Here is a 25327-nt window from a genome sequence, read left to right on the forward strand (position 1 = left end):
CTGTGGAACATCATCCCTTGAGACAGATTGTCCAGGGACAGCCACCAACGGAGTGAGTCTCTGGTCTTCTGATTTACTTGTATCTTCGGAGACAAGTCTGTATAGTCCCCATTCCACTGACTGAGCATGCACAGTTGTAATGGTCTTAGATGAATGCGCGCAAAAGGAACTATGTCCATCGCCGCCACCATCAACCCGATCACTTCCATGCACTGAGCTATGGAAGGAAGAGGAACGGAATGAAGTATCCGACAAGAGTCCAGAAGCTTTGTTTTTCTGGCCTCTGTTAGAAAGATCCTCATTTCTAAGGAGTCTATAATTGTTCCCAAGAAGGGAACCCTTGTTGACGGGGATAGAGAACTCTTTTCCACGTTCACTTTCCAGCCGTGAGATCTGAGAAAGGCCAGGACAATGTCCGTGTGAGCCTTTGCTTGAGGAAGGGACGACGCTTGAATCAGAATGTCGTCCAGGTAAGGTACTACTGCAATGCCCCTTGGTCTTAGCACCGCTAGAAGGGACCCTAGTACCTTTGTGAAAATCCTTGGAGCAGTGGCTAATCCGAAAGGAAGCGCCACGAACTGGTAATGTTTGTCCAGGAATGCAAACCTTAGGAACCGATGATGTTCCTTGTGGATAGGAATATGTAGATACGCATCCTTTAAATCCACCGTGGTCATGAATTGACCTTCCTGGATGGAAGGAAGGATAGTTCGAATGGTTTCCATCTTGAACGATGGGACCTTGAGAAATTTGTTTAAGATCTTGAGATCTAGGATTGGTCTGAACGTTCCCTCTTTTTTGGGAACTATGAACAGATTGGAGTAGAACCCCATCCCCTGTTCTCTTAATGGAACAGGATGAATCACTCCCATTTTTAACAGGTCTTCTACACAATGTAAGAACGCCTGTCTTTTTATGTGGTCTGAAGACAACAGCGACCTGTGGAACCTCCCCCTTGGGGGAAGTCCCTTGAATTCCAGAAGATAACCCTGGGAGACTATTTCTAGCGCCCAAGGATCCAGAACATCTCTTGCCCAAGCCTGAGCGAAGAGAGAGAGTCTGCCCCCCACCAGATCCGGTCCCGGATCGGGGGCCAATATTTCATGCTGTCTTGGTAGCAGTGGCAGGTTTCTTGGCCTGCTTTCCCTTGTTCCAGCCTTGCATTGGTCTCCAAGCTGGCTTGGCCTGAGAAGTATTACCCTCTTGCTTAGAGGACGTAGCACCTTGGGCTGGTCCGTTTTTACGAAAGGGACGAAAATTAGGTCTATTTTTTGCCTTGAAAGGCCGATCCTGAGGAAGGGCGTGGCCCTTACCCCCAGTGATATCAGAGATAATCTCTTTCAAGTCAGGACCAAACAACGTTTTCCCCTTGAAAGGAATGTTTAGTAGCTTGTTCTTGGAAGACGCATCAGCCGACCAAGATTTCAACCAAAGCGCTCTGCGCGCCACAATAGCAAACCCAGAGTTCTTAGCCGCTAACTTAGCCAATTGCAAAGAGGCGTCTAGAGTGAAAGAATTAGCCAATTTGAGAGCATTAATTCTGTCCATAATCTCCTCATAAGGAGGAGAGTCACTATCGAGCACCTTAAGCAGTTCATCAAACCAGAAATATGCGGCAGTAGTGACAGGGACAATGCATGAAATGGGTTGTAGAAGGTAACCCTGCTGAACAAACATCTTTTTAAGCAAACCTTCTAATTTTTTATCCATAGGATCTTTGAAAGCACAACTATCCTCTATGGGAATAGTGGTGCGTTTGTTTAAAGTAGAAACCGCTCCCTCGACCTTGGGGACTGACTGCCATAAGTCCTTTCTGGGGTCGACCATAGGAAACAATTTTTTAAATATGGGGGGAGGGACGAAAGGAATACCGGGCCTTTCCCATTCTTTATTAACAATGTCCGCCACCCGCTTGGGTATAGGAAAAGCTTCTGGGAGCCCCGGCACCTCTAGGAACTTGTCCATTTTACATAGTTTCTCTGGGATGACTAAATTTTCACAATCATCCAGAGTGGATAATACCTCCTTAAGCAAAATGCGGAGATGTTCCAATTTAAATTTAAATGTAATCACATCAGATTCAGCCTGCTGAGAAATGTTCCCTAAATCAGTAATTTCTCCCTCAGACAAAACCTCCCTGGCCCCCTCAGATTGGGTTAGGGGCCCTTCAGAGATATTAATATCAGCGTCGTCATGCTCTTCAGTAACTAAAACAGAGCAGCCACGCTTACGCTGACAAGGGTTCATTTTGGCTAAAATGTTTTTGACAGAATTATCCATTACAGCCGTTAATTGTTGCATAGTAAGGAGTATTGGCGCGCTAGATGTACTAGGGGCCTCCTGAGTGGGCAAGACTCGTGTAGACGAAGGAGGGAATGATGCAGTACCATGCTTACTCCCCTCACTTGAGGAATCATCTTGGGCATCATTGTCATTATCACATAAATCACATTTATTTAAATGAATAGGAATTCTGGCTTCCCCACATTCAGAACACAGTCTATCTGGTAGTTCAGACATGTTAAACAGGCATAAACTTGAACAGAAAGTACAAAAAACGTTTTAAAATAAAACCGTTACTGTCACTTTAAATTTTAAACTGAACACACTTTATTACTGCAATTGTGAAAAAACATGAAGGAATTGTTCAAAATTCACCAAATTTTCACCACAGCGTCTTAAAGCTTTGAAAATATTGCACACCAATTTTGGAAGCTTTAACCCTTAAAATAACGGAACCGGAGCCGTTTTAAGCTTTAAACCCCTTTACAGTCCCTGGTATCTGCTTTGCTGAGACCCAACCAAACCCAAAGGGGAATACGATACCAAATGACGCCTTCAGAAGTCTTTTATAAGTATCAGAGCTCCTCTCACATGCGACTGCATGCCATGCCTCTCAAAAACAAGTGCGCAACACCGGCGCGAAAATGAGACTCTGCCTATGCTTTGGGAAAGCCCCTAAAGAATAAGGTGTCTAAAACAGTGCCTGCCGATATTATTATATCAAAATACCCATATAAAATGATTCCTCAAGGCTAAATATGTGTTAATAATCAATCGATTTAGCCCAGAAAAAGTCTACAGTTTAAATAAGCCCTTGTGAAGCCCTTATTTACAATCGTAATAAACATGGCTTACCGGATCCCATAGGGAAAATGACAGCTTCCAGCATTACATCGTCTTGTTAGAATGTGTCATACCTCAAGCAGTAAGAGACTGCACACTGTTCCCCCAACTGAAGTTAATTGCTCTCAACAGTCCTGTGTGGAACAGCCATGGATTTTAGTTACGGTTGCTAAAATCATTTTCCTCATACAAACAGAATTCTTCATCTCTTTTCTGTTTCTGAGTAAATAGTACGTACCAGCACTATTTGAAAATAACAAACTTTTGATTGAATAATGAAAAACTACAGTTAAACACTAAAAAACTCTAAGCCATCTCCGTGGAGATGTTGCCTGTACAACGGCAAAGAGAATGACTGGGGTAGGCGGAGCCTAGGAGGGATCATGTGACCAGCTTTGCTGGGCTCTTTGCCATTTCCTGTTGGGGAGGAGAATATCCCACAAGTAAGGATGACGCCGTGGACCGGACACACCTATGTTGGAGAAATAAACTTCTACTGACAAATTTGTAAGGAGGTGCTGAGAAAACGTGTGGGTAACAGTTTTGTTTCATGTCCCTGCTGCCTTAGATTGAACCTGCCCTGGTTTATATAGATGCTGTCTATACACTGTGCCAAATACCAAGCAAATGTATATATTAGTAATAATATACATTTTTATTTTTAATATTATTATAAATTACTGCAAAAATTTAAATTCTCTTTCGAATGATGATGGTCCAGTCTCCATAACATAGGATATATTTCCTGCCACTAGAAGGTCAAGAACCTATACAAATGCTTTAAACCATCCCACCTCTCTCTAGTTTTAGGTATAGACAAGTAGAGAATAGGATAGAAAGGTAGGAAAGTCAAAGCAGGGTCTATAGAAGTCATTAAAACTGTCCTTTAAGAATCCCAGAATACAAACAAACTAAAAGTTTTTCTAAACTTGTTAGTTGCTTGGAGATAGAACTTCAGAAGTCTAACTATGTTTAGATTATGTAATAACCTTTCCTTAAAGTTAGCAGGGTCTGGGCAAAGAGAAGGAGCAACAATTTCTTGATTGATCGCATCATTTAAAACCACCTTTGGAAGAAAATAATATTTAGTACACAGTACAGCCTTATCTATCCTTGTGAAAAATAAACAAAATGTAGGATCACAGGAAAAATCAGAAACTCTTCTGGCAGAATAGACGATGTCCCGCTGTCTCGTAAGCTAAGCGGATGACCCTCTTTAACCAAAAAGATAGGGAAGTCGAAGTCGCCTTCTGCCCCTTACGCTTCCCTGAATAGACAACAAAGAGGAAGATTGTCTAAACTCCTTAGTAGTTTGAAGATAGAACTTCAAAGCGCGAACCACATCCAAATTGTGAAGTAAGCCTTCCTTCGATGAAGGAGGATTAGGACACAAGGAAGGAACCACAATCTCCTGATTGATGTTGCGATCTGACACAACCTTAGGAAGAAAACCTAATTTAGTATGTAAAATTGCCTTATCTGCATGAAAAATCAGATGAGGGGGCTTACATTGCAAAAGCAGAAAGGAGTGTATAATGACCACCAAACCCCTGAGACACCTAAGGGTCCCTATCATAGGTATATGAAGAAAATACAAAATATAAATAAACAGGAGCGCTGTAGCTGAAGGTGGATAAAACAAATAAATAAATATGTTAATAGTGATCCTACTAATAAGCAAAACCTAATCGGTGTGCTTGAAAATTATTAACTGGTGATACAAGGTGAACATAAGAAGAAACTTAGAAATCTATGTATACCAAAGATATAACGTGACTGCGAGGTGTAGAAGTGATAACACTAGTAATAGTCAATGAAGTCGTTGATTTTAGACTAAGCAGTGAAAATACGGTGTATATGTGCAAAAATATAAATAATAACTGTCCAAAAATTAAATAAGTAACAAGGCTCTGCCTAAAAATTAATCAAAACACCAAAGACATACAGAAATATCAATACAATATGATTTAAAAACGGACGTCTCCGTATAAAAAAAGAGAGGTTGCCACCACAGAGAAGGGGAAACAGTCAATGAATGGCTTTCTTTCCAAACAGAAAAGCCAGCAAATCTGGATAAACAGTTATTTTGTGAACAGAGATCTCAAGCTTACCCCCATAACAGTTGGCAATCGATTCCGTTGAGTGAAGTTACTGCCGTGGCGGAATGACGTCACCTTTCTAGGCGCTGTCCTGAATGTGCAATTTGATTGGTCCTTGTGCGACCAGCTTGAAACTGTAGCCGCCGTTCTCCACAGGACAGAGTATCCGCTCTTAAGTGCCCAAAAGCACGCAGGGTACTCTTTAGATATATTGTGTGGAAGGTGCAAATAGTGAAATTTGTAAATGATCCTTGGTCTCACCTCAGACCGGAATGGCAATGTTCAGTGCACAAATAGGTACCAATGTGCAGTGAGTTCGTCCTGGCTCGTTGGGTAATGCTGGTTTATCAGATGATTGTTCCCAAATTCCGTTTTGTGGCCAGTAACCAACAACAGCGCAGTGACAAATTGTTGAAAAAGTTGTAGCTTCAACTACAAATTAAATATGTAATGTCCATAAGTAGCAACTAACATCAACCTTGATCAACTCCTGTGCCTTTCTGGCACACCAAACAGCTCCCCATCCAGATAGGCTTGCGTCTGTAGTCACAATCTCCCAGGATAGTCTTAAGAAGCATATCCCTCGGGACAGATGATCTGGACAGAGCCACCAAGAGAGCGATTCTCTCGACCGGCTGTCTAATACAATCTGTTGAGACAAATCTGAAATCGCCGTTCCACTGCCTCAGCATGCACAGTTGTAAAGGTCTGAGACGAAACTTGACAAAAGGAATGATGTCCATGCAGGACATCATGAGACCAATCACCTCCATACACTGAGCCACAAAGGGACTCAAGGAAGTCCAGAGGGCAAGACATGCCGAAGTTAGCTTGCAACCTCTCTGGTCTGTTAGAAATATCCTCATGGATATGGAGTCTATTATAGTACCCAGGAATTCCACCCTGGCACTTGGGATAAGAGAACTCTTTTCCAAGTTTATCTTCCATCCATGTGATTGAAGAAAACTCAGAAGGGACTCCGAGACTTCTTCCACAAGATTAAAGGATGGTGCTTGCAGCAGAAAATCGTCCAAGTATGGAGCTACTGCAAAACCTTGAGTAATGGTAACAGCTAGAAGAGCCCCCAGAACCTTCATAAAGATTCTTGGAGCAGTAGCTAGGCCAAACAGAAGGGCAATTAACTGGATGTGCTTGCCCAGGAATGCAAACCTGTGATTCAGATAGAGCATGCAATTTTAAGCAACTTTCTAATTTACTCCTATTATCAATTTATTTGAAAAATAAGGCATCTAAGCTTTCTTTTGGTTAAGTACTCTGGACAGCACTTTTTTATTGGTGGATGAATTTATCCACCAATCAGCAAAGACAACCCAGGTTGTTCACCAAAAATGGGCTGGCATCTAAACTTACATTCTTGCATTTCAAATAAAGATACCAAGAGAATAAAGAAAATTTGATAATAGGAGTAAATTAAAAAGTTGCTTAAAATGTCATGCTCTATCTGAATCACAAATGAAAAAAATTGGGTTCAGTGTCCCTTTAAGCACTTTAGGTACATAATTGGGCAGAAAGTTCCCTCCTTCTTTGGGACCACGAAAAGGTTTGCATAAAACCCCAAACCTCTTTCTTTGATAGGCACCGGGACAACAACTCCTAAGGAGGATAGATCTTGAACGCACCCTAGAAAGGCATACCTTTTTTTCTGGTCTGGTAGACCGATTCGAGAAAAGGAATCTGCCCCTTGCGGATGACATTTGAAGCCTATCTTCTATCCCTGAGATACCATCTCCAGGACCCACAGATCATGTACATCCTTGAACCAGGAGTCTGAAAAATGAGACAGTCTGCCCCCTACACGATCCGATCCCGGGTCGGGGGCCGCCCTTTTATGCCGATTTGTTTTTGGCGGGCTTCTTATTCTGTTTGGATTTATTCCAGGACTGAGCCGGCTTCCAAGTACTCTTGGGTTGCTCGGGCTTGGAGGAAGATTGTTGTCGTTGGGATTTGTCAGAATGAAAAACTTAAATTATGCTCACCAGATAATTTTCTTTTCTTCTGACGGGGAGAGTCCACAGCTGCATTCATTACTTTTGGGAAACACAGAACCTGGCCATCAGGAGGAGGCATAACAGCCAAAGGCTTAAATACCTCCCCCACTTCCCTCATCCCCCAGTCATTGTGCCAAGGGAACAAGGAACAGTAGGAGAAATATAAGGGTGAAAAAAGGTGCCAGAAGAACAAACAATTAAGGCCGCCGCATGAAAAAAAAATGGCCGGGGAGCTGTGGACTCTCCCCATCATAAGAGATTATCTGGTAAGCATAATTTAAGTTTTTCTTCTTAAACGGGGAGAGTCCACAGCTGCATTCATTACTTTTGCGAAATCAATACCCAAGCTTATAGAGGACACTGAAGGCAAATGGGCGGGAACAAAAAGGCGGTCCATTCTGATGGCACCACAGCCTGACACAACCCAGATTCCCAATAGAAAACTACTTTAACAGAAGCAGGAAGAACAAAAATATTGAAAGAGGACACGGTAACTACCCATCATATAGAACCATAACAATACCAGTTAGAGATCACTCTAAATGCAGAACTCCAAAAGCCTCTGAGGAGACAAAAGTCCCGCTCTCTAGAAGCACACAAACAAAAAACCTCTCCATGAACAATGGCCAGGGAAACAACAAAAACTCCCACACCACATTCTCCCTAACTGAAAGAAGGGAAGAATCAGATAAAAAGGTCAGAAAGAACCTCCAGAAACAATCCCTGAAGATTAAAGGACAAAACAGAGAGAGAAGCCCCTAGCATAGCTTGAAAAAAAGCGGCTACCAGGCTGCAAGAGGACAAAGTCCCGTAGAAAATACTCTACCGATGGAGAAGATCAAAGAAAGGAAAAATTACAGATCACCTCCTACATGGATCCAAAAGGAACCAATGTAAAGCCTTAACCTGAACCAAAGTCCCAGAAGGCACAAAAGGACAAAAGGTAGAATAAGACTACCTTACCATAGACAGCTAACTAGAGAAACACCCGCAGGTCATAAAAAACCCCGGGAGCAGAACAGGAACGGAATAGTATCATCCGTTTACGCCACAAACGAATGCCACAGGCTTCCATCAGATAGGCAGTCAAACTAAAAGTCAAAACATAGTAACTAGCCAACTGAAATGCTAGCAAACTTGCACCAGGACATTCCTGGAAAGGAACAAGAGAAAAAATTCAGAAAGCAGGGCAGCCAACTCCTTCCCTACTAGAAGGCGGGTAAGTTAGGTCAACACCCTGACCAATATGGAAGAACCAACTACCCGCTAAGGGAAGGATCCTGAACCAACTGCAAGGCCTCCCAACCTAAGTAAGGATCCTGCGGGAGACAAGATACGTGGTTGATGCCCAAACAGAGCAGTCAGAATTCTTGACCCCTACTCCGATTGAACATTCCTAACACCGAAGCAACTGTTAATGTCCCAAGGACAAGAGATCAAAAAATCACAGCATTGACAAAGCCCAGAGATCAGCTAATGGATCTCCAATTACGAGTTCTAAAGGAAAAGAAGCAGTAAGAAGGCACCGACACCCAGAGACTAACTCGGGATCCAGGATACCTATCCTCATTACCCCTCAGAAACCCGAAGGGAGGGTACACTGCAAACAAGAGAAAACCTCGACCCACTGAACTCCTGAGTCAGATGAGGAAAACTACCTCAGGAGGAGCCAACTGGATAGGCGCAGTAAACCAGATCCTTCCAAATAGAAGGAAAACTAAGAAACCCAGGAATATTCCAGTGAAGAAATTTCCAGGAAAAACGTCCTCCATCTCTCCAGAAGAAAGAAAAGAACTGCCCCAGTAGGAACAAGGAGCTTTCCCCAGGACCAGGAAAACAAGCCTACTACTGAACGTTGGATAGATCCAAGACATTTAAAATCTGGAAAATAGTATGCCAAGTCAAAGACAAGGACTAGGTTAATAAACCGGACCCCCAAAACCAGGTGCCGGAAAAGGACCAAAAACCTTGCGTAACCACAAAGTTACCTGGAAATGAAAAAGAAAAAGAAGTTGATGCATGCCATACCCCCATGGGGTCTTGAACTCTGATCTCTCATGATGTATCCCAGTGGCTGTCCACTCAGCCCCAAAAGGCCTCTAAGATAATACTTACAAAGTCCGAAGACAAAGGAAGGACCCAAAAGAGATCAGAACTCCATGATTGATAGAATATGACAGTCTCTAAAGATCCAGTCTGGATAAACCCTCAGAAAACCTACGGCTCAAGGAATTAACGAATGAACGAGCATCCTAAAAACTCCTATTAGTTGATAGCAAGAGAAACCGCATAACAATCCCCCAGATCCGAAGTATATAGGATCAAAAAGGGGATACTGCAAGGACAAAAAAACAGTCCCTAAGAACGAGTCTCCGCAACCAGTTGACCGAAAGTCCTACCCCAAAAGGCAAAGGGAAGCGAAAAGCATAGCAATCCTCAAAAAAGAGGAGAGAAACACTGGTGTGAGAGATCTGAAACTCGGACAATCCAATCCACAAGGAGTACCAATAGGGGGGGGACAATCGCCCCTACACCAGGTACTGGAGATCTCCATGCAGCCATCTGATCCCCCCCCCCCCTTGGAAAGGAGGACTTTAGCTCCTGTCCAAGGACACCAGGAACTACAAGTATACTGCCATAGCAGAATCGTAATCCGAGCAAACTGTGTAAACTATGCAGGGACAAAACACTTAGTATTGAGTACGACGAACATCGAACACCCCACCAAGATGAAATAAAGTAGGACCAGCCTGATATCTAGGATAGAAGGACCTCCTACAACTTGTAGAAACAAGAAAAACAACCTTGTAACAAGAGGGTAAGCAAACTTAGTACCCAAACAGTACCAGCCTGTTATCAAGGAAACAAAATGTCTAATATAACCCCAAAAGAACAGAGTGAACTAGTACCCAACTAAGACCAGCCTGGTGACCAATCGGATCAAAAGAAGTAAGCCACACCTGCAGGTGAAAGCCAAGAAAGAAAAAGAAACACTAACAGGGCCAGCCTGTCAGGGACAAGAGCTCAGACTGGGATTAGATACACAAGCAAAAGACAGACAGAAGTATGATCCACATCCCTCTCCTCGTCTAGAGCTGTTCGCCATCAGAAGACTGAGGATCCGGAGGCAAATGAAGACTAAAATCCTCCCACGCCTCCAGTACCTGCCGCAGCAATATACACAGACACGTCAGACTGACTCTAAAGGCAAAACTCATCTCCGGCGGGGCATCTGAAGGCTCCAATCCTGCCGGCTGTTCCCACAAAGCCACAGAGGGAACCGCTCCCCCAGAGGAAAGACTCGTCAGGTTAAGAGGACACGGTTAAGCTCTTCGCTGGCCCTCAAGAAGCTGTAAATGCACCAACTCCACTAATATGGCCATGCACAACCGAGCAGCAACCTCTGGTGGATATAAACCTCCTTCCGTAGAAGGGGTAACGGAATTTGGGACAACTGCTTGTGTAGGAACAGAAAATTCCAGGGAACGCGCCTCACGGGAAACAGAATCCTCAGAGGCGGATGGCTCAGTGGTCTCCAATCTCTCCCCAGAGGGAGAAAACAGCACTTTATTACGGCATACGGAACATAAATGATTGGGCTTGATTACCCGGGCCTCTATACAATCTAAGCAGGAAATGGAATCCGAGTCAGAGAAATCCTCCTCAGAAAATCAGAATCCTCCATAATTTAACCAGACAAATTTGGACAAAAAAAAACTGGCACCTCACCCCTCCCAATGGCTGGGGCACTCACCACCTCATATGACCCAGATAAGTAGAGAAACATGTCCTCTCCACCGCCACTCGGTCACGATACAGAAATGGAGAATGAAAACGTGACTACGCCCGTTCGCGAGGTGCAACATGTGGGCCAGTCCACAAGAACTGTGTAGCTCTAAAAAATTGTACGTTCCGTAATAGCCATGAGCCCCAACATTTCTACACATAAGCAGACAGAATCACATAACAAACATGATTAAAGTCCCCCACTGCTCAATAACCCCCCTCAGGAGATATTAACCCTTGAGTCCCACTGAAACCCTGTCTTCTATCATTTACTTTACATCCACAATGAAAGTAAAATGAAAAGATCTTACCGGAATCTATGCCGTGGAACAGTAACATGGTCCTTCAAGTTTGACAGATAGTAGCGTCGCTTCTGACATGGACTTGAGTGAAGAAAGCAGGCAGCGAAACTTGTCAAAGCTGATTGCTTATGGAGCTGTTAATATGAGTCTGAATGGTTTCGCAGAAAGACTCTCCCTGCATCTCCGGACTCCAACTTTCATCCATGCTCTCACTACTGCTTAAAACTTTAGTCCCATTTCGAAGAGTACTACCTTCCATAAGAGACTAATTCCATATGAGACTAATCCGTAATCTTCTGACACTTCTCTGCCAACCTCCTGTGACGAAAGGCAAAGAATGACTGGGGGATGAGGGAAGTGGAGGAGGTATTTAAGCCTTTGGCTGGGGTGTCTTTTCCTCCTCCTGGTGGCCAGGTTCTGGATTTCCCAAAAGTAATGAATGCAGGCTCTCCTTGTTTAAGAAGAAAATTAGAAGATTGTCGTCCCTTAGACTGGTTCTTCTTATCTTGCGGTAGAAAGGCACCCATGCCTCCAGTAACTGTAGAAATAATGGAGTCCAGGCCTGGACCAAATAAAATCTTTCCCTTGAAGGGAAGAGAAAGGAGTCTGGACTTAGAAGTCATATGCGCAGACCAAGACTTCAACCAGAGCGCCCGGCGGGCTAGGAACGCAAAGCCAGAGGCCTTTGCATTTAGGTGAATAATTTGCATGTTCACATCAGAGATAAAATAATTAGCAATTCTCAGAGCTTTAATTCCGTCTTGAATATCCACCTCAATGAGTTCTGACAAAGTCGCACCAGTAGGTAGCCGCTCCGGCAACCGCAGCAACTGCAGCCGCCGGTTGAAACAAAAATCCCATATGTTGAAACATCTTTCTCAGTTTCCATTTTCTTATCCATCGGCTCTCTGAAAGAAGAACTATCCTCAAAAGTTATAGTAGTACGTTTAGCAAGCGTAGAGATAGCACAATCCACCTTAGGAATGGAGCACCACAAATTCAGTTGAGAGTCCGGGAACAACTTTTTAAAAGTAGACGAGGGGTAAAAGGAAGAACCAATTCTTTTCCAATCGTTCTTAATAATGTTCGCCAACTTAACCGGCACAGGAAAAGTCAAAGGAACTTTCCTGTCATCGTAAACTCTGTCTAATTTTGGTATTATAGGTTCTTCAGGCAGCCTGGCCTCTGGATTCTCTAACGCAGACAGAACCTCCTTTAATAAAAAACGCATGTGCTCAATTTTAAATCTAAAGGACGGTTCCCTTGCAGCAGGGGAATTAAACGCCAAGGAAAGTTCACCCTCTGAAGCTACAGAGGTTAACTCATCATCAGATAACTGGGACATAATAGCTAAATCAGATACATATTTAGATGACTTAGATGACTCAGGAGAGCTATGTAATGCACTGAGGGCCACAGACACCGCCGTTTTGTAACTGTGCGGCAAGTCCACAGGAAGAAGTCCCCCTCCTGATGGAGGATTAGATGTGCTACAGGGAATTGCATGTGGAGTGGATAATGTAGCAAGGGTAGTAATCTCACGGGACGCTGAGTCCCGAGAGGTAGACGGCTCAGAGGGACTTTTTAGACTTTATAACTGTGTTAAAGCATGTGGAACATAATTGAGTGGGCGGGAAAACTACGGCCTCCTCACAATATAAACAGGTATGATTTAGTACAGAAGAAGGGAAGGAGTACCTTCTAACATGTCAGAGTACTCCATAGCTCAGGTTATACCCACAGAAGGACACAAATAAAAACGTTTTTTATTATACAAAACTGCACCTTTATACTCCCAAAGGCACTCACCATCTCCTAGACCCAGACAGTTAACAGAGGAAACGCTCTCCTCAGGTTCAAGTCTCAGCCAGAATGGAGGAAATGAACACAGACCACACCAGGTCACATGGAGTGTTATTACAGGTACAGCAAGTAATAGAAGCTGTGCAACACTTTCAAAAACAAAAGTGAACCTTAAAAGTGAAACCTCACTTTATCCAGCCAAAAACACACAGTCTATCAGCCCAGGAAAAAATCACACAAAGCAGCATGTAAATAATTAATACACTTATTATGTAACCCCAACTGTTCAATAAACCCCCCTTAGAGGATATTAACCCTGGATCCTATCAAGCAATCTTACCTTCAGGGTCCATGCTGTGGAACAGAACACAGCCTCTCAAGTGTGACAGTCTTATAGTAGTGCTCCTGACATGGACTTGAGTGAGAGAAAGCAGGCAGTGAAATTTGTGAACACTGATTGCTTAGGAGCTGTTAGCAGTAGTCTGGATGGTTTCGCAGAAAAACTTTCCCTGCATCTCCAGACTCTAACTTTCATCAATACTCTCACTGAGAGGTTGACATGACTACTTAAAACTCCAGTCCTATCTCAAAGGGCAGATACTCTTTTTCAGGACTCTCCGAATCTTCTGACACTTCTCTGCCACCTCCTAACGTGACGAAAGGCAAAGAATGACTAGGGTAATGAGGAAGTGGGAGGGATATTTAAGCCTTTGGCTGGGGTGTCTTTGCCTCATCCTGGTGGCCAGGTGTTGTATTCCCAACACTAAGGAATGAAGCCATGGACTCTCCCTATCTTAGGAAGGAAATTTGAGGTACATAATTCTCACAGATTTGGTTGACCTGGAATACTGGAACATATTTACAAAATAAACAAATATATGTAGCTAGAGGGATATCAGAAACTGACTGCACAAAATAAATATCAGTGAGGACAGAAACAGTTTGTTCCATATTTGTACTTATATAACAGTATACAATGACACCTTATATAATAAATAGTACAGAGAAAACCTGGTAGCGAGCACTCTACACTATAATAACACTCCCTCCAAAACTTGTACAATCTCCCAATGTAGTAAGTTAACAAGCCACAACAAATAAGTGAAACCCTTAAGCATCCCCTGGCAGCTCCATGATGGGTACTTACCAGTTTCCTGGGATTGACAGGCAATACAAATCAGGTTAGAATCTGTTAAGGATTAGGCCTCAAATGTTGCAGGTGAAATCTAGTCAAAGAGGCTCCAGACAGCTGAGAGAAAAGCCAGGGAACAAAAAGGGGGCGGGCTACAGCTGGCAATAAAGCCAGTGACTAGGCGATAATAAAAAAACACTTTTGAATGTTTAAAAGTAAAATAAAGTGTACCAAGCATAATAACCCTATAAAAATATGTCCCTCCGCCTAACCGGACCCTGCACTATAAAAAAACATCATGCATGAAGCTATTGCCGGTTCTCTTAAAGCACCATACTTACACATAATTTTGTTAAGTGCTCAAAAAATTATCCCAAAAGCTGCCCGAGATTAAAAAAGGGCCAGAGGCTTCCCCAATAGTGTTCCCAATGCTAGTAGGGATGTGATATGGAGAAAAAATGTGTATCGAGGGGCACAGTTTAAGTCCCCTGACTATGCTACACCTGTGTCAGAGTAGCTACAAATAGCCTCTGGGCTGTGTCTGTGCTGTGGAAAGACACTTACCTTATGCAGCATACCTCCACTGGCTTACCAGTCATGTCATCTATGTCAATGCAATTGAAGCAGTATCCAGTAGAGAGCCCATCCAGTGCAGGTATCGAGTACAGCAGAGAATTGCAATAGGAGTCCCACAGGGGGAGGCAAGGGAAGAGTCCCTGCGACGCCTAAGGGTAGTTATGGCTGAAGTTCCGTTAGGAAAATGCTGTGCACATAACAGGGTATTCCTGTGCCCCTTTATCATTCAGCTGCTGTGAATAGTCTTTTCTTTCTTCTTTGTAAATGATACTCCCCAGGGACTCTGGGTCTTACATAGGTCTGAGTTCCCAATTTATAATCCATAAGCAAGTATCTGGAACAACCTCTATTCTCAAACATCTCCTACGCGGCCAAGAACAAAACTAGAGACAGATGGGAGGTGGGAGAGTTTTAAAGCTCTTGTATGGATTCTTGACCTCCTCCTAGTGGCAGGAAATATATCCTATAGGTTATCAAGGACTGTGGATATAATCATTTTACAAACGAAAATTAAATTTATGCTTACCTGATAAATTTCTTTCTTTCTTGACACAGTGAGTCCACGGATCATCTAATTACTATTGGGAATATAACTCATGCGCAGCAGGAGGCGGCAAAGAGCACCACAGCAAAGCTGTTAAATATCACCTCCCTTCCCTCCAACCCCAGTCATTCGACCAAAGTAAAAGGAGAGAAAGGAAGCAAGAAGGTGCAGAGGTGCCTGAGGTTTATAACATGACAAAAACCTGTCTTAAAAAACAGGGCGGGCCGTGGACTCACCGTGTCAAGAAAGACACGTAAGCATAAATTTAGTTTTCTTTGGGAATCAATACCCAAGCTAGAGGACACAGATGATAAGGGAGGGACAAGACAGGGAACCTAAACAGAAGGCACCACTGCTTGAAGAACCTTTCTCCCAAAAGAAGCCTCGGCCGAAGCAAAAATATCAAACTTATAGAATTTAGAAAAAGTGTGAAGAGAGTGACCAAGTTGCAGCCTTGCAAATCTGTTCCACAGAAGCTTAAATTTTGAACGCCCAGGAAGAGGAAACAGCCCTCATAGAATGAGCCATGACTCTCTCAGGACGCTGCTGTCAAGCAGTTTCATAGGCCAAGCGAATGATACTCTTCAGCCATAAAGAAAGAGAAGTAGTCGTAGCTTTCTGCCCCTTACGTCTCCCAGAAAAGACCACAAACAAAGAAGACTGGCGAAAATCCTTAGTTGCCGGTAAATAGAATTTTAACGCATGCACCACGTCCAGGTTGTGCAGCAGACGTTCCTTGTGAGAAGAAGGGTTAGGACATAAGGAAGGAACAACAACAATCTCTTGATTAATGTTCCGATCCGAAACCACTTTAGGGAGAAACCCTAACTTTGTACGCAAAACTACCTTATGAAAAATAAGGTAAGATGACTAATACTGTAATGCCGAGAGAAATAAAACCTTCCAAGATAACAATTATCTAAGGAATGCATAGGCTCAAATGAAGCCTGCTGAAGAATTCTAAGAACAATACTCCAGGGAGGAGTAACAGGTTTAAACACAGGCCTGATTCTGACCAAGGCCTGACAGAACGATTGCACGTCAGGTACATCCGCCAGACGTTTATGTAACAAAATAGAAAAATAGACAAGGCAGATATTAGACCCTTCAAAGAACTTGCCGATAAACCCTTCTCCAAACCCTCTTAGAGAAAAAACTAAATTCTAGGAATCCGAACTCTACTCCAAGAGTAGCCTCTGGATTCACACCAATGCAGATATTTACGCCATATCTTATAGTAAATCTTCTAACAGGCTTACAAGCCTGAATAATGGTCTCAATGACCGACTCAGAAGACCCACGCTTGGATAAAATTAAGATTTGGGTGAAGGAAGGGACCTTGAAGTAGAAGGTCCTTCCTCAGTGGAAGTCTCCATGGAGGGAGAGACGACATCTCAACTAGGTCTACATACCAGATCCTGCGAGGCCACGCCGGTGCAATGAGGATCTCAGACGCCCTCTCCTGTTTGATTCGAGCAATGACCGATAGAAGGAAAGCCAATTGTCCACTCCTGGAATGTGGATTGCAGATAGACAGCAGTTGTGGGTCTCTGCCCACTGAATAATCTTGGCTACCTCTGTCATGGCCAAGGAGCTCCGAGTTCATCCCTGATGGTTGATATAAGCCCCTGAAGTTATGTTGTCCGATTGGAACCTGATAGGGGCGTATTATGGCCTAGGCCAACAAGGCCGGTGCCTAGGACAGCAGATTTGGGAGGGGCAGCACATCTGCCCTATCATCTCTCTAAAAGCCAGCACACAGTACAGTGAGCGATAAAGTGCAGGCTTTTACAGAGAAGACAAGGCATGTGCACTGATTAAGATCACTCTTTACAGGCAGTGCTCCTTTAAACTGCTGCTTCATTTAGAGCTGCTGGCATTTTTGCAGTGGAAGCGTTCTTGGTGAGAAACTTGCCCGGGGATATGCTTACAAGGTGAGGCTGGAGAAGACCTTGTGCCAATATGCTGCCTACCCTTGTCAGCTGTGGTGGATCAGGGAGTGCAGTGCTTATTGCAGGTCTTAGTTACTAACAGACTAGATGCGTCTGTGCACTGCTTAGATCAGCTTATGATGTCTAATCGTAAACTCTCAGCGCTAATGTATGTTAGCTACTAATAGCTTGCTTTCTCTGCATTCGTGAACCCACAGAGTAAATAGTAAACGGACACTTAAAACGTTTCATTACTTGAATGATGGTAATTATTGTATGTTGTTGCATGTAAAGGGCAGTGATAGTTTTCAAAGTGTATTCTTCTTTCTCTCCAACTCCCTCCCTCTTATTTCTTTCCCTCCCTTCCTTCCTCCCTCCCTTGCTCCCTTCTATCACTTTCTTTCCCTCCCCCATTTTCTCCTTTCCCTACCCACTTTTCTCTTCTCTTCTCCCTCCCTTCCTTCTTTCCTTTCCCTCCCTTATCTCCCCCCTCCTTCTTTTCTCTCCCTTCTCTCAGGGAGAAAATGGTATGAGATGCTTGCAATTCAACCCACCTGTATGCAAGTGTTTTGCTAGCCATTTTCTTTTGAATTGTTATGAAAAAAAAACAAAAAAAAAACATTTTACACACTGACCCCAAAAAAATATTAAGGAGAATAAAAGTCCTAAAATCTTGCTTTTTTTTTTTTTGGGGGGGGGGGGGGGGGGGGGGCACCAGAATTTTGAGTGCCTAGGGCAGCACAAAACCTAAATATGCCCTTGGAACCTGATAAATCGGGCCGAAGCTAACTGAGGCCAGGCCAGAAGAGCATTGAAGATTGCCCTCAGCTCCAGAATGTTTATGGGTAGAACAGACTCCTCCCGAATCCATGTCCCTGAGCCTTTAGAGAGCCCCAGACTGCTCCTCATCCCAGCAGACTGGCGTCCGTTGTCACAATCACCCAGGTGGGTCTGCAGAAGCAGGTTCCCTGGGAGAGATGATCCTGAGACAACCACTAAAGAAGAGAATCTCGTCACCTGATCCAGATGTAATCGCGGAGACAGATCCGCATAATCCCCGTCCCACTGCCTGAGCATGCAAAACTGCAGAGGTCTGAGGTGGAAACGGGCAAACGGAATTATGTCCATGGCAGCTACCATCAGAACGATCACCTCCATACATTGAGCCACTGACGGCCGAGGAGAGGACTTTGATTTTCTGACCTCTGTCAGAAATATTTTCATCGATAGGGAATCTATTATGGTTCCCAAGAACACTACCCTTGTAGCTGGAATTAAGGAACTCTTTCCCAAATTCACCTTCCATCTGTGAGAGCGCAGGAAGGATAACAACATCTCCATGTGGGAGTTTGCTTGCTGAAAGGATGGCGCTTGAACCAGAATGTCGTCCAGATAAGGCGCCAATGCAATGCCCCACAACCTGAGCACCACCAATAAGGATCCTAGAACTTTTGAAAAAATTCTGGGAGCTGTGGCAAGGCTGAATGGAAGAGCCACAAACTGGAAGTGTTTGTCTAGAAATGCGAACCTCAGAAACTTGTGATGATCCCTGTGGATGGGAACATGCAGGTACGCATCCTTTAAATCTACTGTTGTCATAAATTGACTCTCTTGAGTCAAGGGAAGAATGGAACGAATAGTTTCTCAGACCAATTTTAGATCTAAAAAGTTTAAACAAATTCCTCAAAGTTCCCTCTTTTTTGGGAACCACGAACAGATTGGAGTAAAATCCCAAACCCTGTTCCTGCATTGGAACAGGAACTATCACTCCCAGGTCGAAAAGGTCCCAAACACAGTGTAAGAATGCCTCTCTTTTTATCTGGTCTACAGATAATCTTGAGAGCAGAAACCTGCCCCTGGGAGGAAAGGTCTTGAACTCTAGTTTGTATCCCTGGGACACAATGTCCACTGCCCAGGGATCCTGAACATCCTGAACCCAGGCCTGTGCGAAGAAGGAAAGTATGCCCCCCCACAAGATCCGGTCCCGGATCGGGGCAGACCCTTCATGCTGAATTTGAGTCATTAGCGGGCTTCTTAGATTGCTTTCCCTTGTTCCAAGACTGGTTGGACCTCCAGGAAGGCTTGGACTGTTCCTGCTTGGTAGAGGGAGAGGAAGGCTTACCCTTGAAATTTCAAAAGGAACGAAAATTACTCCGACGTCCCATCTGCTTATTCCTCTTATACTGAGGGAGAAAATTACCCTTTCCTCCCGTAATGTCAGAAATAATTTCAGCCAATCCCGGCCCAAACAAGGTCTTACCCTTGTAGGGAATCGCCAAAAGCTTAGACTTAGATGACACATCCGCAGACCAGGATTTCAACCATAAGGCTCTGCGGGTCAGCACGGCAAAACCAGAAAATGTTTGCACCCAGCTTGATAACCTGTAGGGAAGCATCCGTAATAAAGGAATTCGCCAACTTAAGGGCCTTGATCCTATCCTGGATCTCTTCAAGGGGAGTGTCTGTCTGAATAGAATCAGACAACGCATCAAACCAGTATGCCGCCGCACTAGTGACGGTAGCAATACACACTGCAGGTTGCCATTGTAAACCCTGGTGTACATACATCTTTTTGAGCAACCCCTCCAACTTCTTATCCATAGGATCTTTAAAGGAACAACTATCCTCTATGAGAATAGTGGTTCTCTTAGCTAAAGTGGAAATTGCCCCTTCCACCTTGGGGGCCATCTGCCAAGACTCCTTGATAGAGTCTGCAATAGGAAACATCTTCTTAAAGATAGGGGATGGAGAAAAAGGGATACCCGGTCTCTCCCATTCCCTAGTGTTCCAGCTTAAACCTGAAGACTACAACTTCAGCATCAGAAGAAGGAATTACACTGTCTGAATCTGAGATTTCACCCTCAGATGCTACCAAAGTATCCTCCCCCTCAGATTTCTGGGAGGGAACATTTGGAATAGCCATGACTGTGTCAGAAACCTTACTCAATGATTCTTTACATTTCCTCTTGTGCTTTCCCTGCAGCATGGGAAAAGCAGACAACGCATCAGATACCGCAGAAGACATAAGGCTAGCGATGTCTTGCAAAGTCACTCCAGGCAGAGTTTGAGAGGAAGTGCAGGGCACTGCATGTGTGGAAGATAGCATTTGGGACACCTGAGGAGAAAGCTGCGGCATATCTTGAACATTATCAGAAGACCACTGGACAGCATCCGCTTTAGACAATGTTGGCTCAGAAAAAAAGTCTATCCCTGTAATTTTAAGTTCTCTCAATACATGAGGAACAGAAAGGGATAGGTGTTTCCACGTTAGCATCAAAACATAAAGAACAAGAAACATTTTGCATGGCCTCTTGATCCATCCTTGCTCACAATTGATCAATTTAGAATAAATAAAATGATAATTTAGGTTGAAATTAACACACCAAAAAAACGTTACTGTCTCTTTAAATGTTAAAACGTAACGGTTTTATTTTTGCTTGAAAAAAAAACAACAAAATACTCCGGACAACCTCTACACCTCAGCTTAGCTTTGCTGAGGTGCCTACCTTCCTTGCTGCCACCGGAGTGTATATTCTGTTAGCAGAAGTCCGGACTCAACCTAAGCACTTTATTTGTCAGATCGGAGGCTGCTCTCTTGCTTCACCATAGCACAGTGTACAAGACTGCAATAATTGCAGTTCCGGAACACCGGAAGTGAAGGGAAAAAGGCGCGCAAAAACCAGAAAACTTGCCGTCTCAGCTAGCTTCGCCTATTATGGGCGTATCAAAAAATCGGTCGGTAAATGTCTCTAAAATAATGCCGCTGGGAGTAAGTGAAACACACACCACACATTGAGCCACAATCTCCTCGTCTCCAGTGCCTGCCATTACTACCATCCATAACATAATCCCCTATACCATAGGAGAATGTCTATTGTGTCCCATAATAAAATTAAAGTGCCAAAGTTGTCCAGTATATGTCCCAGAAAAAATAAATTCAGCACTTACCTTCAGAAATCTGCCAGGCAGCAAGGCAGCTCACTAGGTTAGAGAGGCATGTTCCCTCACATGGACCTATGGAAGAAAAACAAAGACTGAATAATCTTACTCAGGCTTTCAAAATTAGGGCAGCATTAAATACATGGGAGGCGCAGTGAGGATTGTACCACACAAGTTCACATTGCTTAAAAGCCACCACTGCTCTACTGAAGAGACTGATATGGACTACGGCTACACCCCAGGACAAAGCAGAACAAGCTTGCACTGCTGAAAAATAATAAAATCTTGCTTGAAGAATCTTCTACCAAACACCTAAACTTTAGCACCTCCTTGCTCTAATGTAGGCAAAGAGAATGACTGGGGTTGGAGGGAATGGAGGTGATATTTAACAGCTTTGCTGTGGTTCTCTTTGCCGCCTCCTGCTGGGCAGGAGTGATATTCCCAATAGTAATTAGATGATCCATGGACTCACCGTGTCATTAGAAAGAAATAGGGTTTTCACAACAGCTAAACATACGAGGGGTGGGGAAGTGGAAGTAAAGTGGTCTGCTTCTGGATGTGGCGTGCACAGGTGATGAACGGGATCTGAAGTGGCGAGTAACAGTTTGGCCTGGCTAGTAGCTTAAGACTTGATATTTTGAGCCCTGTGTCTCTCTCTCTATATATATATATATATATTTCTTTCTAATGGCGTGAGAGTCCACAAATTCATTCATAACCTATGGGGAATACTTCACATGTATGTGTTTGTGTGTGTGTGTGTAAATAATATTTAATAATGCCATAATTATTTGTACATGCTCATTCACTATTTCACTGTGCTACAGACTATCAATGGCAATTAGATGGGTCAGTACACCCCTAAAAATACATCAGTGTATTTATGTTCATAGTGGGTTAGTGACATTGTGAATGAGTTTGACATTCTTGTATATTCACACTGAAATAATGTCAGATTCTAAACCTCTAATCTGATGATATTGTGATAACAGCCACAGAAAGCTTATTGGTTCAGTAGATACACACAGTAGATTTCACACAGATCCACAGCAGACAGGCAGACAGACATATTCAGTGCATACTTCGAGGACCTGCTGAATAGTTGAGAGCCAGGGGGGATTCCCGAGGTGGTAGCCCACGAAGCATGTCTGCCCTCTGTGCCATGGCGGTTGCAGCGTTGTGGTGCATGTGCTGGGAGGTTATGTAGTCATTGATGATGGTTTGTCTGTTCTCCATGGCAGCAGTGTCTGGGTACCCACGGATGAGGTATGGTGGATAAAGGTGGGCATAACCAGGATTAGGCGTTAAAGGCCTGGGCAAGTAGTAGGCAGCTACAAAGAAAAGAAAAGGAAATGAATAGATGAAATACTCCTGCAGTAGCCTGTTCAAATGAACTCAATGTAGAGAGCTAATCTGTACTATAACTGGCTGATCTTTGATGAAGAGAGAGTTGTCCCTATCAACCAATAAGGAATTGATCATTGTATGTAAACAGTGAAAACTAATTAAGTAAACCGGCTACTTTCAAAATCAGATACATACATGCATTTTATGGTAATTAAAAAAGTGAGCCCTTTAAATACAAAAATATTTTAACTATGTAATTGCTGCTCTTTCATATATAAGATTAATTTAATTTAAGTCAGAACAATTTTTCCTGATTATTATACAATTACTATACTGTGAAAAATACTGGGAATAAAAGCTTCTGTAAATTAGCATGGAAATCAAATCTCACCCTTGTAAATATAGATCATTGAATCAGTGAATTACACTCCACTGGTAATATATATACAGAATAAGACAAACATACAAACAAAAGCTCATAAAAAAAACAAACAAGTTAGGACAAAACAAGCTTAAATGTATTCAATGATAAATTATATGTAGTTGATTGATATATATATATATATATATATATATATATATATATATATGTTTAATAATGGATGTTCTACATTTTAGTTCACAATAATGCAGTCAGCCAGCAAGATTTAAACCAACTGTATTCACAACTAGAATTAACTGTGGTCTGAAAACGCATTTCAGTGTTTTTTAAAGGGACAGAATACACCAATTTTCATTTAACTGCATGTAATATACACTACTATAAAGAAAAATATGCACAGATATGGATATAAAAATCCAGTATAAATGTTTAAAAACTTAATTAGAAGCTCCCAGTTTAGCTCTGTTTAAAAGATTAGCTAGAACACCCACTGCAAGTGCTTCAATAGCAAAAAAGCACACACACACCCCTCCCCCTTCCTCTGCATATAAAAACAAAATTTAAGCTTACCTGATAAATGTCTTTCTTTCAGGACATGGAGAGTCCACAACATCATTGCAATTACTAGTAGGATATTCAACTCCTGGCCAGCAGTAGGAGGCAAAGAGCACCCCAGCAATGCTGTTAAGTGTAATTTCTCTTACCCATAATCCCCAGTCATTTAGACGAAGTAAATTGAAAATGAAGAAACACAAGGGTGAAAAAGGTGCCTGAGGTTTACTCAAAAAAAAATATGCCAAATTATAAATAAAAAGAGAGGGCGGGGTCGTTGACTCTCCATGTCCAGAAAGAAATAAATTTATCAGGTAAGCATAAATTGTTTTCTTTCCTATGACTTGTCATTCCAAATACTAGTGGGAACCAATACCCAAGCTAGAGGACACGGAAAGAACAGGGGGGGAGAAAAGAGGCAGGACCACCTAAACAGAAGGCATCACCGCTTTTAGAACCTTTCTCCTAAAAGAAGTCTTGGCCGAGGCAAAAGTATCAAATTTGTAGAATTTGTAGAGGATCATGTTGCCGCCTTGCAAATCCGTTCCACAGAAGCTTCATTTTTGAAAGCCCAAGAAGAGGAGACAGAGCTAGTGGAATGAGCAGTAAGTCTCTCATGAGGCTGCTGTGCAGCAGTCTCATAAGCAAATCGAACCAAACTTCTCAACCAGAGAGACTGAGTAGAAGTGACCTTCTGACCCTTACGTTTTCCAGAGAAAAGATAAACAGGGCAGAAGATTGACGGAAATCTTTAGTAGCTTGTAAGTAAAATTTTAGAGCTCGCACAACATCCAAGTTACGCAAAAGACGTTCCTTTTGAGAAGAAGGATTAGGTAAAAAAAAAAAGGAACAATTTACTGATTAATGTTACGATCCAAAACCACCTTCGGGAGAATCCCCAATTTGGTACAAAGGACCGCCTTATCAGCATGAAAAATAAGATATGGGGAATCCCACTGTATAGCTGAAAGTTTAGATACTCTGCGAGCGTAAGAAATAGCAACAAGAAACAAAACTTTCCAGGATAATTATTTTATATCAACAGCATGCACTGGCTCAAAGGAGCCTGCTGCAAAACTTTAAGAACTAAATTAAGGAGCAACAGGTTTGAATACAGGCCTGATTCTAACCAGGGCCTGTACAAAGGCTTGAACATCTGGTAGACGTTTGTGCAAAAGGATAGATAACACAGAAATCGGACCCTTTAGAGTACTGACCGATAAACCCTTATCCAGGCAATCCTGAAGAAAATCCTCACCCGGCTCCAGGAGAATCCCCTAGATTCACACCAATAAAAAATAGTAACAGGTTTTCCAGCCTGAATCATAGTTTCAATGACCACTTCAGAAAATCCACGTTTGGACAGGACTAGGCGTTCAATCTCCAAGCAGTTAGTCTCAGAAAATCTAGGTTTGGATGGAGGAAAGGACCCTGAAATAGAAGGTCCTTCCTCAGAGGTAACCTCCAAGGAGGAAGAGATGACATCCTCACCAGATCTTGCGAGGCCATGCAGGAGCTATAAGAATCACTGATGCTCTCTCCTGCTTGATACTAGCGAAGACTTGTGGAAGGAGAGCAAAAGGAGGAAACAGATAAGCCAGAGAAAACCACCAAGGATCTGCTAGATCATCTATTAGAGCAGCCTGAGGATCTCTTGACCTTGAACCATACCTTGGAACCTTGGCGTTTTGTCGGGATGCCATCAGATCCAACTCTGGAACCCCCCACTTGAGGGTTATCTGAGAGAACACCTCCGGATGGAGAGCCCACTCCCCGGGATGAAAGGTTTGTCTGCTCAG

The 25327-nt window shown here is 43.1% G+C and overlaps 1 protein-coding gene across 12 annotated transcripts in view; it reads right to left on the reverse strand.

Annotated features, from left to right (window-relative positions):
* NCOR2 (nuclear receptor corepressor 2) overlaps nt 1-25327 on the reverse strand; it is a 1025928-nt gene that overhangs the window by 180774 nt on the left and 819827 nt on the right. For 11 of the 12 annotated variants that reach the window (XM_053701833.1, XM_053701839.1, XM_053701838.1 and 8 more), the window contains one exon: nt 22330-22578. In XM_053701833.1, the coding sequence (XP_053557808.1) occupies nt 22330-22578 (249 nt within the window). The remainder of the gene's footprint in view (nt 1-22329; nt 22579-25327) is intronic. The other variant, XM_053701830.1, reaches the window with a different exon arrangement.

The sequence above is a fragment of the Bombina bombina genome, chromosome 2 (assembly GCF_027579735.1).
Source record: "Bombina bombina isolate aBomBom1 chromosome 2, aBomBom1.pri, whole genome shotgun sequence".
Taxonomy (NCBI): domain Eukaryota; kingdom Metazoa; phylum Chordata; class Amphibia; order Anura; family Bombinatoridae; genus Bombina; species Bombina bombina.